The sequence below is a fragment of the Grus americana genome, chromosome 6 (assembly GCF_028858705.1).
Source record: "Grus americana isolate bGruAme1 chromosome 6, bGruAme1.mat, whole genome shotgun sequence".
Lineage (NCBI taxonomy): Eukaryota > Metazoa > Chordata > Aves > Gruiformes > Gruidae > Grus > Grus americana.
In genome coordinates this window covers 31,883,291-31,902,833 of record NC_072857.1, presented here as the reverse complement: position 1 = coordinate 31,902,833, position 19,543 = coordinate 31,883,291, and the positions used below count along the sequence as shown (strand labels likewise).

Below are 19,543 nucleotides of genomic sequence, written 5' to 3'. Positions count from 1 at the left end.
TTAACCAGATCTGTAGGATCATTTCTCCTGTTCCTTTCTTCATCTCTGACCAGATGGCTGGACCCCACTGTCTGCAAAAGCTGCAGTGCCAAGACTACACCAAATTGCTGGAGTTAGCTGTGAATAAACTCATGGTTTTATGTCAGAGAAAGACAAGAAGAAAAGGAAGGTTGATTCAAAAGTCCAGGAAACACCTGGAAATCACCATTCTGCTTCTGCTTTATATTCTTGCCACTTTCAGAGGCCACAGACCATAGTCAAGACTGGCAGGGTCTGTTTCTAACAGTACGGATTTAGGTTAAAATCAAAGCGGGGTGGGGGGGAACAACTTGTGCAAAAAGACCAAGTTCAAATGGAGATTTATTTTTTCACTGCCAAAACACTTCACTACTACTTGTTTTCAGCTGCTCACCATTGTCTGGAGAATAAGCCTAACTGCAGAACAGTAATTCCTTTGTGAGCAAATTGTGGCCAAGATACTGCTTCCTTACTCTCACTGCTGAGACCCATAGTGAAGCTTTATTTCAAGTACAGACAAATGCTGAATAACAGCTCCTGATCTGCAAAGACTTTTCATAAAAAGAAACTCTACAGAGAGTAAAAATATGCAGCTTTCAGCTGTTTTCATTCATTTTCCCAGTAAGAGAGAAAACAATGTCCCAGACTGACCTGTACGTTTGCAATAATTACCATACACTTAGAAAATTTAAAGTCACCTGCTGGAGATAATTATATTTCAGACTATTAATTAGGTTTCCACTGAAGCCCCAAATCTCTAACTTCCAAATAATTTTCATTCTGCTATGTGTTAATTACTAAGGACATGATTAATACTGTCATTGCAACAGCTCATAAGCATGGTGCTTACATATCACAGGCATATAACATGCCAAGTCACATACCAAGGCGTTGACATCCTCAGTTTTGTAGATCAGCATCCGTATCTCTTCTGGATCGCCGCTGAAAATCGCTTGGACCAGTGGTGGCTGGAAAAATAAAACAGAAGGAGCAGCATTACAGGTTTGTTGGTTTTCTGTTTAAAAGCAGAGCGTATTATTCCTGCTAACATTTACTAATGCTGCCCACAGACACTGTATGACCCCAGTAACAAATCATCAGTAAGAACTATCCAGTTTGCTTGAGGATAAACTGAAGTCATGAGTATGTTTGTAGGTATAATGAGCATGTGTGTGCACAAACAGGGACCCTTATTAGAACGGCAACTTTTGTCAACAACACGTAATTAGCCCAGATGTTCACCTTGGCATGTAAGGGGAAAACTAATTACAGCAGATATTGCTGCATGCTTGCTGTTGGCACAGATTAACGGTCATGCAATACACATTTAGAAACAGAACATTATGCAGACAATGAATTTCTGGGCAATTACTAAACCTCTTGTATCTTTTTACTGAATAAATATGCAATGAGTATAGTTAATTTTAACCACCCAAGAAGTGAAATAATTATCTTATTGTTTCAAGTCTGTTATTACGCTATTATGAATCAGAATGCATAAATAAATAATCAGGCATATAGGAGAAACAATATGCCATGCTCATTCCTCTGGCAATGCTGGCGTCACTGCCCGTTGCTGGGAGGGAGTGCTGCACATGCTCAACCGCTCCGTTACACGTCCAGAGCTGGCAATTTCAGTCCTTCTGCCTAGGTTTGCTCTGGACCCCCAGCAGCAAATATCCAAGTTATTAACCAAGCTGGCAGAACACAATCTGCTGAATTAAAAGAACAACAACCTTGCTGCTGGAGACTCAGAAAAAAAGGGGGACAAATTACAAAGATACCTATCCCCTGAAGCACATAGCTGAAACAGGTGGTGGTCCCACTTCCACCGTTCCCCCTCCTAAAGGCAATGTGTGCCCCCCCCGGAGCTCACTGCCCACCTCCAGGCTGCCTCATGGTCCTACTGGCAAAGAAAGAGTTTGTGGTGCCATGCAATCACCAGAATTTAAAATAACCCTGCAAAATGGAAGCATGCATGACTACTTAAGCACATAAAACCACAACAGTTCTTAAGATTCTGCAGAATTTAACTATCTTGTAAACAAGTTATCTCAAAATCCACAAACAAGCTGGAAGAACAGAGACAATACCATTTTTTCCCAATCATTTCACTGCAAAATTCATCATATTCAAACATGGAAAATACATTTCTAAGCTGATGGTGTCTATTTTAAGACATATTAATCCCTTAAGTCCCTGAGGAAGATTCACACTGGAATTTCACTCTTGCCACTCCCCAGTGGAAAAAGGACTAAAGCAGCATCTTTTATCACAACTGTCTGCAGTCTTATGTATTGCAGTGGGTGTTTGAAAAAGAAAGAAAAAAAAATTGCATTTCACTTGAACCCTTTAGCATGCTTCCTTCCCAGTGCATGTCAGAACGGCCACAGACTGTTCCCCACTGGAGGATGCACACACCAGACCTCAGAGTCTGATCCATTCTCCCTCATCTGCCAAACTCAAACAAATCAGAATTTAACTAAGAGTGAGATGGTCTCATTTATGAATTTTTCTCTACCAAAAGAAATCATTTCAAGCAATTCTCTGATCTTATGCCCACTGGCACACTAATAAAAACTAATATTTCTTAGACTTAGCACAAACTTAACACTAACAGCTATGAAGAACCAGTGAATGTTTATAAAAAAAGAATGTTCTCAACAAAATATTTCCATTTACCATAAGATTTATGTAACAAAATAAGCAGGAAAGCATAGAACTCCTTAATTTCAAGCTGAATAGCAACACAACCCAGTGGCCAAGCAACAAATACCTCCAGTGGCTTGGATTAGTCTCTGAACCCACTTGCAGGTACAGCTGGCACCCAACAAAAAGTATCAGCCAGGCTCTGATGACACGTAAGCTAAGACTTCAGGCACAGGTACCATCACCAAGAGAAAAATTCAACAAACTTCAAATCTATTGGATTTTTAAAAACATTCAAATACTGTTACAGGTAGCATTTTTCTTTTAACTAGAAGAGAGTAAAGTACTGTGGGTCGTTACGTTAAAAAAAAAAAAAAAAAAAAAAGAGGAAAGCCTATAATAAGACAGCTTGACCCTTTTTCCATTTGTCAGAAATTTGAATCAGACACCTGGTTTTACAGGAAATGCTTGACCTTTTCAATTAACATCAGCTACTTAACAGAAAAAGCAGATTGAGAATAATATCATATTCTTTAGACCTGTAACATGTATAAGATCCTCATCTCAATTTTTGTCCCCATACCGCAGTCATATCTACAGGCAGTTCCTTATATCAAAACCAGTATTTTTTGTGCCTCTGAATCAAGTTACAGGTCTCAGGCTGCTGATATACCTAACCTTCGCTGACAGGAGATGGCTGCCATATACCCATTTGCAAAGATCTTAGTCCTTCAGCCCTTTTTTCCATGAGATTTACTTTTTATAAGTTAATTACAATAGAATCTATCACTTCTTAATGGTAACACCAAGAGAGAGAGATAACAGAGAATGATCAGAGCCTGCAAATTGGAAAGAACAAATAAAACCAGTACAGGCTGATAATCACCCTTAGTCACTGCTGTGCAGCTTTCTCTTATCGGCCAGTTTTCTGATTTATTATTTCATGATTTTACTTCATTTTCAAAGCTATTAGTTTTGAAGTGAGAAACACATTATTGTTAAGGAATTTTTATTACATTTAAGACATGTTTCTGTGTGAGATGCACACTCATGTATAATGACCTGTTTAGGAAAAATATGTCAGAAGTATGTTGCAGCATTGTTGCTGCAATTTGAGGTCAGAACTGAGAATGTACATCCGCATCCATCAGCACGATGGAAAAAGTATTGCTCCATTCAGCAGCTGACAGTGATGAAACGGAGCTTGTGCAGTTACGTACAGGTTGATGATGGATATCCAATGACCTGAACAGATTACTTGATCTTCAGTGATAACTGTGTTCATGCATGAATGACCTCAACTTTAAATAACTTCAAATAAATAATTCCTGAAGGGCAGATAATGACACTTCCTAATTACCAAAAAAGGATACAGTATATTTTTGGAAATAATTTCTAAAACCTGTGACAACATCATTAACAGGTTATTTCATTAACAAAAATATTTTGCTTTAAAATTCTTCCAATTCAGAAGTTGTTAAACACTCAGAATGAAGAAAAAAACAAACAAACAAACAAAAAAAAGAAAGCACAGAGCAAGTTATGTATATCTATTATTAGAATTAAGCAAGGGTGCAGGTTTTGGAATGATGAACAACTGTTTCATCAGCTCAGCTCTCTGGAGCTTCCAAATTCTTAAAGAGAGTTTCAGTTGGGAGTGTTCACATTTTTTTTCCTGAAAACATACACCAGCAGCTAACAAAAACCCTTCCATGTTACAGTAGTAACTCTGTAGAAAAAGTAAGTAGAAAACTCACCAACAAGTTTTATTAGAGCGTTCTTTATTTTGTGCTGTGACAAGCATTATAGTAAAAATAAAATTTTATCTGCAGATATCTTCCAATGTTGGAACACATCCCTATCTTTACTGCAAACGGGGCAATCACAAGCTGGACTTCACTCCACCAAGTTAAATTAACTCATGGAACTGAAGGCACAATGATTATTTCAGCAACAGAGAGCTTAAACCCGTGTGGAAGAACATCCTGTGGCTCGGCTCGCATCCATGGAGCTGACAAGCCACACCGGCAGAAAAAATCTGGCCTTGGGAAATTCTCCTCCATGGATCTGACAGTACTGAGAAAAGCCAAGACTATTATCAAGCAGCATTTCCAGGTCTCTGAAACCCAGGTGAGATGAAGTATTTAAGTGGACTGTCTCAAGTATCATTTTAATTACTACGTCTGAAATGGGTGCAAACCAGTTACTATTTTCATCAAGTAACTGTGACATATATTAAATATTTTGTCTTGATTTTAGATATCCTGACTCACTAACAATGACTTATTTAAGCCAGATTTTCATTTGACAGGACCTGGAGGCAGATAGGGAAAGGACGATTGATTGCCATGCTGATTTGATATAATATACTATCATTTGGTCTTGCGAGTGAAAAGAAGTTATATATTGATCCTCTGCTTGTTCTAATTGCATTACATCAAGTTGCTGGACTAAATGCTTGGATATATCCATGTACTCATTTCTCTTTAACTGGCAAGGCAATGTAGCAAGACACATAATCATTTCAAATAATCATTGATTTTGTTAGTGTTTTGCCAAACACCTCTTTTTTTCCTGCAGGTACTCCCATTAATCAAGATTACAAGGTTGTCTGCAATGTCACATCACGTACACCTATTTCCTTCCACTGGTCACAGCACAAACACTACTCCTCTTCCTAATTCTAATTTTTCTCCCTCCAAGTGTACCATACATGACTATCTGAAATGCTGTTTTAACTTATAAGTCTGTAGGAGTGAGTAGTCATAAACTGTATCTCTTAATTCTTAGTGTGCATTTCCCTGGTGCTTAGTATTTATTCAACACTGATCACTTTTAACAGGCCTTGCAGTCTAGTTCAGTTGCAACAGTGGTTAGCCTTTTACAGTGTTTTATAAATTAATTGCTGGTAAATAAAAAGAGAAGTTTACTCTTAATTTGTTGTTATTATTTCAAAGATTGTGTTTCTGTTATTGGAATTTCTCTATACTGGTTTCTGACAGCAAAGTACTTTCACAGAGCTGGTATTTGGAGAAGAATGTCCTTGGATGGTTGCTAAGGGGCGTTTCAGAGCAATTACAGATTTTCACTGAGCGACTCCTTAGGAATACTTGACCAAGCTACTGAAAGGCCAGTGGAGAGAATCAAATCCGTAAACAGGGTGTACTGGTCCTCTGGAAGCACTATAGCAAACCGACAGCATTGTTAAGTGAGCAAATATACAAGCCTAGGACGTTTATACTGACCAGATCAATAAATACCTTGTACACTGCAATATTTCAAATATGGCAGGAAAAAAGCTTTTCAATTAATTTAATTCTATCTTCTTATGTGCTTCCATTTTTTGCAGAATCACCCAATTATTTATAAGGATTGCACATAATCCACCGCAGAAAGGACAACATGTATGCCTACACGTTGCTACCTATTTCAATTTGTTCCACTGTGTTTCCACGCTGAAGGACCAAAAAACTTACATGACACAGGTATTCAACAAAACACAAATCAACACTCCTGAAAGTATGGAAAAACTCTGGGTAGATGGCTCTTTACAAACAAGAGATTTTCACGTTGTTTTTAAGCTACTGTTTAAAGGACACAAAAGAACTGGGCTCTGATGCTTTCCCCAGACCAATGACTTGTAACTTGCTGCCACACTGTGCTCTACCTTGCTTAGAGGGATGTGCTGGGCATTTCAGTTGCATTGCAAGAAGTGTTAGTTTTTCCTGTAACGGCTCCCCGTTTCTCTCCGTGTCATTTGTAACAGCCTCTTTCTATTTAGCTTCTCCACAACCTCAGGCTACGTTCATCCTTCAGACCATAAAAAGGACTTCAGCGTCGATGGTGCAGGGCACACAGGAAACGTACTCGGGGAGCAGTGGAGAATCAATCACTGCTTCATTTGCTGTTACTCTCTCCTCAGATTAGGAAAAAACGTATATATAAACTGTAACTAGAGCATATGTTTAGCATCAAGAGCAACTTTGTACCTAAACTTTTTAAAGAAAGAGGAGCTGGAAGAGGGTGTGTGTTTTTTGCCTGGACAACCCAGCATCTCCTGAACCTGCCCACAGCCTCAGTGGGCCTGTCCCTCCCATTTGTTGATTCAAATGGCAACTTCATCAAAACACATAGAAATGCTCAAGTGACCAAACGCGAAAATATCCCAGTACACACCTATGGCTACCAGCATGATCTAACCCTAAGGGACGGGCACTCAACGGCATCAGGCGAGGATGTCTGCAAAGTTGTTCAGTGTGTTACAAACAACGTGAGCTCTGTATTCAGGGCTTTCTCCCCCCTGCCAATGATTAGTTAAATGCTCAGTAACACATGAGGGAGAAGACAATAGATCAGATTCTGTAATTAAACATAATCACAATTAATCATTTAGTAAGTGATGTGCAAACCAGAATATACTTTGGTTTGCTTTCCCATAAGCATGCTGCTTGTGAAGTAACAAGAATAAACCTGTTGTACACTCCTGCCTCCCCACCACCCCCTGCACCCTCATGTTTTGGTCTTCTCTGTGCCCAGCCCTTTCCCCACCTCTAGTCACCTTCTCCAAGAGATTTAAACCTTTGCCTCTCTCTCTGCTGCCCCATTTTGATGCTGCTGGAGCAGGGGAGCTGGAGTTCTTAGGTGATGCACACTTGAACACCTTTAACTGCAAATACACACTATCAAATACATACTTGCATTTCAAGCAAGTGAGAAAGAAAACCATAAGCAAAATGAAAACTATCCAGGGAAAAACTATTACAACATTTTGAGACAGCTGAAACTTTAACACAACATTTATTTAGTCAAGCTTTCATGATACTTAAAAAGGAAAATAGCCAGGATTGACTCTGCTTGTGCAATGCTGGATCAAGCCCGGTATTTCTGTTCGCACAATTTCTGATATGCCATTCCGGAGGTGCAAAGCAAGCCTCTCGGCAGATCTATTTCTGGCTGCTAGCTTGGCTCCAGATTTTGGCTGCCTCCCATTTTTCATTATGAAGCCTATCAACTGCCTCAAGAATTGCTTATGTTTCCAGGTGAAGCGAAGGTTACATCCTGCCGTTCCTGGAATCCTGAAATTCCTCTACACACCAGATGCCTATGTTTTGTTAAACCTATTAGTTAAAGGCACCGAAATAACTCACAGCATGTTAAATTTAGATCACTTCTGAAAAGGAAAAGAGCTACGCATGTTTAATTCAGCTTGCCCAGTGTCCTTTCCTTCATTCTCATTACTGGAAGCTGTCCACTGGTCTCCATGTAAGCGGTGGGGTTTGGTTTTGGCATTTGGGCTTGGGGGTGGTGTGGTTCTTTTAAGTGCCTGCAAATCATATCAGAAAATTAGTTAATAAATACTGTCTTGAAGTTACATTAATCAAGTGGAGACAAAGACTCAGCATGCTGCAGACTAGTTAAAATAAGAAAGCATTTTTTAAAGGAGACAAAAATAAACAGAGGCATAACATTTGTTATATTCACCAGCATTGGTTACCCATTTTAGTGGAGAGAAGTCTGTTGAAGACAGCATAATAAAATTTGTTGCAATATCTGCAAAGATTGAGGATAATCAATCTAATGATATCCTGAACTTTTCTTGTCCTCTTGAATTTGTTTCATTGAAGTTTCTTGGGGGTTTGTCTTGATACAAAATGTGTGTTGTGTAATATCTCACAACAGCCATATCAACAACACCATTAAATAACAGTCATGGGACTATAATGGCACTACCAAAAAAAGAATCCAATTCTTTTTATATGTTCCCAGCAGTGAGTGCTGCACTACTAATCCATTTGAGTACTTCTTGTCACATCGATATTTTGAATCCCAGAGCTTTTCACCCTTTCTTTTTTTTTCCCTCCTTTTTTTATCCTCCCCCATAATCCATCTATCATCTAGGTAGGAGCAGGGAAGAAGGCCTGGCACCAAGGTTGTGTCTCTGAACAAAAGGACAGCAGAAAGTAAAATCTCTGGGGACATAAATTCCAGCTGGTGTAAATCAGTTTATGTGAACTCCGAAGCGAGAGGCGCTGTGCCACATTACATCACCTGCCTTCCGAAGAGCCCTGCACTTTCTCCCTGCCAGAAGCATGGCTGAAAGGTGGCCAGGCAGCACGAGGTTACAAACCTCAAGAGAAATAAAATGGCCAGCAGCAGGGCAGAGCAACAGCAACCCCAGTGACAGGTCTGCTCCTTGAAAAAGATTTACAATAACACAGTTAGGGGAGAAGCTCACTTGAAAAACATCAACCCTACCAAAAGCTTCATTTCCTGCTCACTCGTCCTGCAGCAATTCAAACACATTGCAAGCACACCAGCAATTTTTTTTAAAAATTTTTTTTTTTGCCAATTTCATAGGTCTTGCATTCTAGAAGGGGAAAAAAAAAGCAATAAAACCAATTCTGTGTGCAAGGGGAACGCTCTGGGGAACAAACAGGTTCACGCTGGTTGCAGCTGTCCACCTAAACTGACATGTCTCCTGCGTTCAGTGGCCCCACATCCTCTGGAGACCGCTGACATCCTGCCTTCACCCGACTGCACCAGCAGCAATGGCAACCAAGAAGAAAAAAGAAAGAAGAAGGAAAAAAAAAAAAGGAGAGAAGCGGAAATGTTGCAACTTTATCTTCCTTCAGTTTATGAAACAATGGCTTACCCCTCTCTTCCTTGCAGAGGTAATCATGAGCAAGGACCTCTACACACACCGCAGCTGGTTTACGCAAATCTCTATCTGTACTGTAATTAAGTGCTATATCTGATATATGCAGCATGCATTAATACTCATCATACACTCTAATAAAAATCCTTTCATCTTTAGAAAATAAATCCTGATTTAGAGAACTATAAAGTGTCATCTGATCCTGTAAGATCTTACTCAGTAAGATTAGGACTTCCGCTGGTTAACGGTGTCTGTTTTATATTAATGTACACACAAAGAAGGCAGCTATGAAAGAGAGAGTGCCTTAATAAATTTGCAGATACTTCTGAACTGCAAGTGACTACAAGGATGTTGGAGGGCAGGATCAGAATTTACAACCACCTCAACAAATTATACAAACAAATGGGCTGGAGGGAGATGAGGACACTGTTCAGTGTGGAGGAGAACACAGCATGCCTGTTAGCAGGAAATCCAGAGTTGTTATATAGCAATTTTGTATAAGAAAGAATTTGGGACTGCATTTTACTAACAGAATGTAAGTGAACAACGTTATGAAAGAGGAAGAGACCTTAAAACAGGAATATGGCTTGCAAAACACACAGTCGTCCTTCCACGCTGCTCAGTACTGCTTAGGTTGCGATCGGAGTGAGACACTTAGTTTAGGGCACCACTTGACTTGGAGACCAAAACAGAGCTCTCAAACATGATTTACACGGAAATTCTAAACAGATCAGAACTATTCAGCCTACACAGAAGAAGATTTAAAGGGAACATGAGAACAATTTGCAATATGTAAAAGGGTGTTACTAAAAGAAATCATCTGTTTTCCACATCCAAGACATACAGAGCTTGAATGGCTGCACGCAAGGAGGATGCATTTCTGCTCCATTAAAGGCAACGCAAACCAGGACATTACCAATTCAGCTGAGTTACAAACAGTGAACTGCAGAAGACCACCATTTCAAAAACAGATCTAGTCCAATGATCACTGAAAGTCAAAGGCATTCTTTTCTGCAGGCTTCAGTAGGCAAGGGATTGAACATATGAAAGCAAAAGAGCCCAAACAACATTCACACAACAGTTACACAAATACAAAGCTTAATGCAAAAAGGATAAGCTACGACAGACTGCACTTCCAATAAAAAGTGGAGAAAATGCATTTTCTAGCATTTCAGCTAGGTATTACACCGTGAAGGGAGCAATTACTTAAACAGCGTGGCACATAGCATAGAGAAATTTCTACAGAAATCAATAAAAACACATATATTTCCAAAAGTTCAAGGGGAGCCTAGTGCTTTGGGTAGAAACACACTAATGTGTGGCATGACCCCAGCAGAACTTTCAGACCCAGTTTCGTTCACTCGTCAGAAGACAATCACAGCTATGGTTTTCTTCACACAAGTTCACATGCCGAGTTTCTGTTAAGGATGGATATATTTTGCAGTCGCAATCTCGCATGTTCCTGAATCTCATCTTCCTCTCAGCAGTGATCTGGAACACTTCCAAGGTCCTGCTCTCATGGGTGTCTAAACCAAGCCCCAGACAATAGCAAACCTCTAGGGTCATGGAAGGGGCATAAGGGAGGGACAAGATATTTTAGGGACTTGAGCAAAACCTGAAACATCTGACTTGCTTGTTCTTACCATTATATTACAGGTGGATCTAGCTCAGGTTCAAGTAACTTCCCCTTGCGTTGCACATTACACACAAAGCCTTCCCACTGCCTGTCTCCTAAGCACTGCAATGCAGCTCTGGTTCCTCTGGTGAACAAGTGCCATCCCAACAGACGTCCTCCTGCCAGCTCCAGAAAAACTCAGAAAATCTCCCAACTTACTTTCTCATACGTAGCCAGTGTCAAATATACTTTAAAAGACATTAAACACTAATGTCTATGCTTCCTGATTTTTCTTAGAGGGTAATGGAGCTCACAGTGCTCTTGAAGAGCACCATGGTCAGTAATTACTGTTTTCATAAAATACTAAAATCCGTTGCAGATTTTAGTCACTGGCATTCGCCTTCTGCATAGCTAGTATATAAAATTCAGATTAAAAAGTTTAACTACTGAGGCTGATGACAGTGTTATTTTCATTAATAGCAGAGTAACTATGTGTGAACACGCAGATCAGTCCATAACAGCATTTCATCTTTCTTTGCATTAGGCATGCTACAGTTGGCATGGAGCTCCGCTCAAGAACTGAAGCAGATGTTTTACCTCTATTTTCAATCTGGAACAGATTAGTGAAGTTAGCTTGATTCAACATATCCTGATAATAACCTCATACTCATCATCAGCCAAACTATTGAAGCTGACAGGGGAAGAAAAAAAAAGAAAAATCATTGCTGATGAATGCAATGTCAAGAAGCTAGGCCAAAGAAATGAAACGAAAATTTAAAAAGGTTTCAAAATTGGCTTCATTTCAGAAACCAGTTCACGATCTTCCAAGCACAATGCCTCTGACTGTGACAAATCCAGCAGCTTCAAAATGACTTTGTACAGACCCAAATTAAACCAAAAGATGAGCCTGAGAGCTGTAATGAGCTATTACACTCTTTCTTCTAACAAGCTACCATCATGAGTTATGAACACCTTTGTCTGGATACCCTCTGGAAAGGCGGAAAGATGTCTCTGAGACTACTGTCACAGTTTAGAGAGTCAATGTGAACCTTCTGTTCATCATACACAATCCCATGCAATAAATACATCTCCATATCTGAGAAAAACTAATCTTGAATGAGAAGCATCAGCCAGAAGTATAAGCATAGGCATTCTCATCAGCTGAGGAAGCAGGATACAAATCTTCCTCCTCCCAGTTCTTCTCTTGCCGAAACCTTTCAGCACTGAGAAGTGAGGCAAGAAAGGGGCTCAGCGCCTCAGCTCCCAGCACAGCCAACTTGCTTTGTACATGCAGCTCTCTCTTCACTGTCACTTCCAGTTCGTGCCATAGAAGCCAAGCGGTAAGGTTTGCAGTCAGACAGAGCCCAGCTATGTTAGAGACCCTCTCTCTGTCCACATCGCATTTAGACACATTGATCCTCGCTAGCCTAGGATAATCATTACCCAAGCAGGGGTGCTCAGCCACAGAGTGATCCTCCTGGCAAGGTCAAGACAAGCCCCACTCGTTTCCAAAGAGAGGCTCATGAAAGCCTCTGTGCAACAGAGGAGGGCAAAGAATCATCAAGCGAACAAAAGGGAACACAGGAGAGGGAAAGAGCGTGGTCTGCTTCCGATGCCCCTCTGTAACAAAGTGTTCGGGCAAACCAGAAAGAGGGGGAAGAAAAAAAAAAAAGGAAAAACCAAGCTAATTTTTACAAAACCCTTTTTAATGCCAAACTGCAGGTGCCATTTTTAATCCAAACCCGATTTTTATTTTGCTAGAGAGGTCATAGCTTATTAAAACTGAAAGAAAGTTGATTGACTTGCATAGCTTAACACTTTAGCCTCTCATTTATTTTTCATGAACCATTCCACTTCAAAGTTGAGAAACTTACTATTCTGCATTGTTTTGTCGTGCATCATAAGTCCAATGCCAAAAGGACACTTGCAGAAAGGAATACGTCAAATGTTAAAAAAAATTGGGTTTTTTTTAAAAAAAGGTTTTATATCAAAAAAACCCCAAACCTCTCTCTTGAATCTCTAAAACCTACAGATCATGATGTCCTCTCCATTTCTTTTATAAATATTCCCGTATTAGTCTTGTCAAATTTAGCCCAGTAAATATGCGACCTTACTACAAAACCAAAAGCAACACACCGCACCACTTAATCAGCTAACACATGTAACTGGTTGTTGTCAAGGCATTGGCAATGTGCTTTACATTCATTTTTTTCTGTGCCGGTAAGCAGGGCATTATTCTCAACCCTTCTCTAATGACAACAGCAGGAAGAGCTGGTAACAGCTTGATCAACTGCCTAATGAGATCAGGAAAGCTGAATTACAGTAACCTATCTAAACGATAAAACCAGAACAAACTGGTGGATTTCCCAATCTAGCCTGACTTTTCAGTTCTTTTATGATTCCTTGGCCACCCTCTCTGGGCACACCACCACGGATGCCTGCAGTATTTGAACATTTCCCTTTAACAGGGAGCTCTTCAAGTCGTTCTGCCCATCAGAGATGATGATGTTTGAAGAAGAGCATGGAGGATATGTCTGCACTGCCAGTAGTCACCCCATATACCTTCCTGGGAAAGGAGATGCCTTCTTGGGATCATGCTATGGGGTATGAACCCCTTTAAATGATCTCAAGAAGAAGCAGGTGGTGACCTTATAGTTTCCCTTCTAAATCCCATGTAAATGCCAAACCTGAGTCTGCGGAACTAAATTAGTAATCCTCTTCATTCATTTTCATAGTTCTTTACAAGAGACTGAAGTAAAGCATCAGAAGCTAGTGAGATCTGAGAGCATCCATGCTAGGCCTAGGCTTAGCTCTTCAATTGCTCATCTCTCCTTCAAGGAACTGGTTTGGTAAACCACTGTACTGTCCTATTTTGTTGTCTCATTTGTTCACTCTCAGGCCACCCTGCCTCTCTGATCTGCTAAACCAAGAAAATCTCTGTGTCTCACAGCATCCTTCTCTTCATTCTTGTGAAGATCTTGCATGCTTTTTACGGCAATGATCGTAATTCAGGACCTGTATGTCTCCTTCTCTGACGTCTTGTTGTTTACACTGGTATATGTAGCTCACCACTCATGGGCTGCCCAACACTTCAGAAGAATAAGTAGGAAAGCACAGTCTTGCTGTGTTACAGACCTTAGATTTTCAGGATAGGGCAAAGAGAATGTATTTAACGACCACCTTACCCTGTTTGCATTTAAGTCGATGGCAAAAACTTTCAAACTACACCAAGAGACTGAGAGCAATGCTTGGTGCTTTTTAAAACCTCACCCTCAACATACGAAGGTGTATGATCTTTCTGGAGGGATGAGAAAGGTTTCAGAGGGGTAGGAAAGGTTCTGCCATCTCACTCACCATCTTAATTTACCATGATTGCAAGGAGTTTAAAAAAAAAAAATTAACAAAGGAAAGAAGAAAATGAAGCAGCTGGTTCCCAAAAGTCTGTTGAACTGCTTTCATTGAATTTTGCATGGGGAAGTACAGGACTCTTCTGCTTGCAGCCACTTCATGTAGGTTCCAGATTCTCTTCTCCTCTGGAGTCAGATGAGTAAGACAACAGTTTCCCTACACTATCTGCAAAGTCTCATCAACCAGCTGAAACTACACAGTGAACAGGACTTGCCCAAGGGGAATTCGGTCCCGATGCAGTCAGCTAAAACAATGGTTGGCAGAGAGGTTTTTAAGTCACAGGAACATGGTTAATATTAGCAAAAAAGGTGGATGTACCCTTCTCCATCCCAGTGAGATGCCTGTACAGATGACTTCAGGCTGTTTAAATCCAGGCAGAATCTTGAGACAGTAACTAGAGAGAGGGGTGGAACAGCAGCAAAGTCTTCCTGGTGAGGACAAGCCACCCACAGTACCCACAACACCCTGCCCTCCTGCTTTGGACGAGCCAGCTCTGCAGTCTAGACTTCAGATGTGACTGGACCAAAACTGGGACTGCACTGGTCCTGCTCCTCCAGGCCTCAGTAGGAAGGAGCTATCCTGCTACATGCTTTAAGTAAGGCAATCTGGGTTTTCAGTGGTCTCATTTACAACCTAATTCAGACTTCTAACTTGTAAGCTGGACAGCTTATAAAATTTAGAAGGTGAAATCCATACAACCATAAGCAGCTGAGTGAAACACAGGAAATCTCTCATCCTTTTCCATGCCATAGCAGTATGTAGACCATGGGGGCATACTACGTGTTTCTGATGTATTCTAACTCCAGTACCCCTGTTCCCTGAAACTGTTTAGGTCCTACAGGCATTTTAAGTATTTCTCACTTAAATTTTAGTTCTGTCTCTACAGAAGGGGTGGAGGGGGAGGTGGGGAAGAACCCAGGTCCAAGTCATATTAAATATTTGAACAGATTTCTGCAAACCAAGAACAAGACATTTCTAATCTAGGTCATCTTATAAAGATATTACAGTGTCACTGTGCTAAATTTCTATTCTCTAAGACAGAGCTGTCACTAGCTAACTTGCTGTGCTGACACAGATTCTGAGAAAAGCCTCAGGAAATACTTTAGGCAGGTTTCAGTGAAGAAGGAAAAACACAAATCACATTTCTAAATGGCTGCACCCAACCCCACCAGCCCGCTCTGTTTCAGATAATCGAAGTACCACACCACATGGCTTGCTCTTGTAGGAAGTATCAACTGATAACATGCCAGTCTTTTTGCAGTTTTTCACCGGAGGGCTATCTGACTACAGCTTTCATTCAGCTTGCTGTACTAAGAAAGCAAAAGTTGGCCGCAATGCACTCCAAGTTTGCTAAACAGTGTTTAACAGAGATAAGGCGGGAAGTAAATCACAGTTGGACATCACTAGTCAGCCTCCAACCACACTCAACTCAGGCTGGATATGCGCAGTTACGTTCAATCCCAAGCCAACGTATCCTTTGCTGTGCAAATCCTACATCTTCCCATCTTCACAACCACCTAAGTCTTCTTTAATGACCAAGTTCAGCTCCTTTCTTTCTCTCCTGACAGTTAATGTTAAACTGATCCTTCCTGCTGAGCTTCCTGAAGGCTAGGATAGCACGGCAGAGGAAGAGGCCCAGGGAGCTACAATTTTGCAGGGAAGAATCATGATAACTGAAGACAAATCAGTGACAAATATTGGAAAGCAAAGAGGAATACATACTGTGTTCTCCCTCATTTGCTACATGCGTGAGAGCTTGTAGATATTCAAACATACAAGCTCTCTGATGGCTGCCACCCGTGCCCTCTGCAGCTTCCCTCCTGGCTACATTCACAGAGATTTCCAGAGCAATGTCACTTGAAAAAGATTTGTCCTTTGTATATGATACAGCAGAAGTAACCAAAGAGATAAAAGGCAGACTACCTGCCCGCGGCAACAAATTAGGGTTTTTTAATTACATATCAAGAATTACATTTGTTTTTAAAAAAAGGACAAAAGTAGAATTGCCAGATTTAGGGCTACCATTAAAAACCAAGTCCTGAAACGCAGAACGTAAGGAAAGTTCAGCATGCGTACAGACAGAAATCAGACTGTCTTGCTCACTGAATGCGTCCCCATTAATTATCAGCGTTACGTGTGCCACCAGCACCAGCGTGCTGTGACTCAGGGCAGACAGCGAGATGCTCTCTTGCTGTTATCATGAAATATGACTCAGTTTTCATGCCTTCATGAGGAACTGGCACATTCCTCAGTTCAAAAAAAAAAAAATAATTCCATGACCTATCATGAAGTTGAAGCAGTTTTCCTAGCATGAGTACAATTCACAGCACTTTCCCCACAAGCCTTAACTGGAACTTTAGAAACGTAATGAAAAGGAGATTAAGAAATGTCCATATAAAAGATCACACAGCTCTAAACCAAGAGGAAGCCTTAAGATCTATCCAGGCTGGATTTACGAAAACTATCAATGTTATCCAGCACCCAGAATGATCACTTCAATTCAAACCACCACATACTGCACTACTTAAAAAGTCTGTTTCTAAAAAGTCAAGGATTATACCCTGAATTAGAGTCTTCAAGTAATGCCTGAAGCTTGCCCTATGATGCTGATGTCTTTGTACACCTCTGCCCAGAGTTTATTTTAGAGTCTCTAATTTGTGCTATTTTTAAAAGAAGGTGCTAACAAATTTTATTCTCACGGTCAGAAAACCACTTCTCACATTCATTTCTCCTAATTGTTTCTCACAAATATTGCTGCTCAAACACCATCATATGTGCAAAGTGTAATTAAAATGTTCTAGATAAATGAACAAATGACAAGTCTGTTTGCATGATGGAAGGGGGGAAAAAACTGAACAAGGTGGAGGTTCCTGAAGCCTGTAAGGGGGCAACTTTGCTGGTTTATGGCAAATCAGAATCATGTTACTTAAAATTGATTGACAGGTAAATGAAATGCTGCATTTACAAGCCTCCACTACGGTGATACTGACAACTACAATGAAATCCATAAATCAGAAGAAATGGACAGATTAATGCTACTGCCATTTTGTTCTGCCAAAGCCATTGCAGGTGTCTCAGACAGACAATGTTTTATATGCAGTGTGTGCTACAGCAGTTGAGCAGAGGAGTCGGGGAGTACTTCCCTCCAAGCTGTCTGTCCCCGGGGCTTGGCTCAGCAAGGCACAGATACATACTGCTTTTTGACAAGTGCCGAAAGTCATATCGATGCCAGTAAATGTGTGCGCCATTACCTCCAAGCTAAACAAAGCACGCATCCCACTTTGTGAGCAGAGCTAGACAGGTAGCAGGAGACTGTCAGATCTGCAGGTGGAAAAAAAATACATTTACTGAGTATGACAAATTTGTGGGTGCTCTAAACACATCTTCTAACATCAAAAATGACCCATGACTGGTTTGTCCCTGGGCCTTCCAGTCACAGACCTAGTGGCCAGCACTAGTGCGTAGGTTTGATTACCTGCCGCATACTGAAGATCTCCCTTTTACTAGTTGAACATCTCAGCAGAAGCCACCTGAACTGCCACGCTTCCCTTTTCCGAACTGCGGCTCAGAGCCACCACACTTTGCGGTTGGAGACAGCAACATTTTTTCATCCCATAATCTCAAAGCACTTCGTAAGGGCAGACCCCAGCTTCACAAAGAAACAAGCACAGAGAAGCATGTGTAAAATTGTTAGAGGACTGATTCTTCTTTCAAGTATTTTCGGGTTTTATGCTTTCAACATTTGCAAAGCACTGAAAATATTTCTCCAGTACTTCTTGTTGAGTGACAGCATTATTAAATTTCATAAGTAAACTGGCATTTATAGAAGAGTTAGTGATATGATCTGCAAACGAACTCCCAAGCACCAGAACAAAATGGAATTACAAGAAGCTAGGAAAAAAGGTTTGTGCTCTCCTCTTCATCCTGTTCCACCCAAGAACGGCATTTATGTGAACAGAGAGCCAGACATTCATAAGTCTGTATGGCATCACAGCACTGGGGTCACATCTGCATACCCACCATTTATTCAAAAAGCCAAATTTCAAAATCCTTGCTGGTGCATGCTCTCTACCATGACTGTTCATTGCCATTTGCAGCTGTCTCTTTTCTCCTGTGGAAGCAAGGGGTCAGGCTGTGAACGTCAGCCCCAGCCTCTTCCCAAGGTAGGTACCACAAAATCAAGTCAGGGTTGTATGAAAAATACCATCTAGCTCTCAATCTGGTTGCAGAAACAAAGATGCGTACGTACATACTTAAAACACTTCTCCTTAAAGGCTGCCCATCAGAACATCAACGGGGCACAGAGATTTCCAGAGGGAAGCCTTGCTGAGTGACTGAAAACCACATTCATATCAAGGAGGCAGAACCCAGCATTGGGGAGTTTCACAGCTCGGGCACTGCAGATGCAGTGGAGCAGGTAGATGAGGGACAAAGAGAACACCGAGCTGCTCAGGCCTCTCATCCTCCATGGACCAGAGCATCCCAGTTATGTCAGAGGAACTCAGCAGGTGAGTGCCCAGCTCAGTTAATCACAGCTAATGAAAAGCCAGGAGAGAAGACTCAGGCACTGAGGGAAGGTAAAGATGAATCGCTTTAGGGAATCTTTTTGCATGCTTGGTTCCCACGGCCAAGATAACATTTTATTTCTATTATCCTCAGCTGGACTCCTTAGACACCACTGCTCATTCCCACACTGGCCTGTGCTTTGAAAACCCAGCCAGAGGGAGAGCTGAGTGGCCCAGGGACTCGTCTTCCCTTCCTTCTTAAGCGGCCAGCCATTAGTCATGAATTAGTCCCAAGGAAAGGAACTGGATAAGTGATTGTTCACTTTCTAGCACACTGCTGTCTCATATCACACCAAAAATCCCACCAACGCCCTCAGTCGCACAGATGGCACAATAATTAATGTACTGCTAGGGGAAAAATTATCCTCCCCACCCCTTCTCCCCATGGGACTGGTTCAGAAATCAAAGCAGAGCAGCGAGAAGGTCTGCACCCCCAACACCCACACTTCACAGGGTCTGTCACTTAGGTTCCAATTACCATGGCTGTCAGCTGCCCAATACTCCGAGAGGACAAACACATCCCATATCTAACCAGCCAGCATCATGTCAGAGAAATAACCAAGCATTATTTCTCAGGCCCACAGCACACACAAGGAAGGAAGGAAGGAAGGAAAGGAGTAGGTAACTTTACTG

At 41.1% G+C, this 19,543-nt stretch overlaps 1 protein-coding gene across 10 annotated transcripts in view; it reads right to left on the bottom strand.

Moving 5' to 3' along the window:
• The window catches only part of ANKRD44 (ankyrin repeat domain 44), a 148,469-nt gene that overhangs the window by 77,547 nt on the left and 51,379 nt on the right, over positions 1-19,543 (bottom strand). For all 10 annotated transcript variants that reach the window (XR_008577570.1, XR_008577571.1, XM_054829500.1 and 7 more), the window contains exon 2: positions 903-986. Coding sequence is in view for 8 of the 10 variants with exons in the window: in XM_054829497.1 (XP_054685472.1) it covers positions 903-986 (84 nt within the window). In the remaining 2 variants the exon portion in view is untranslated. The remainder of the gene's footprint in view (positions 1-902; positions 987-19,543) is intronic.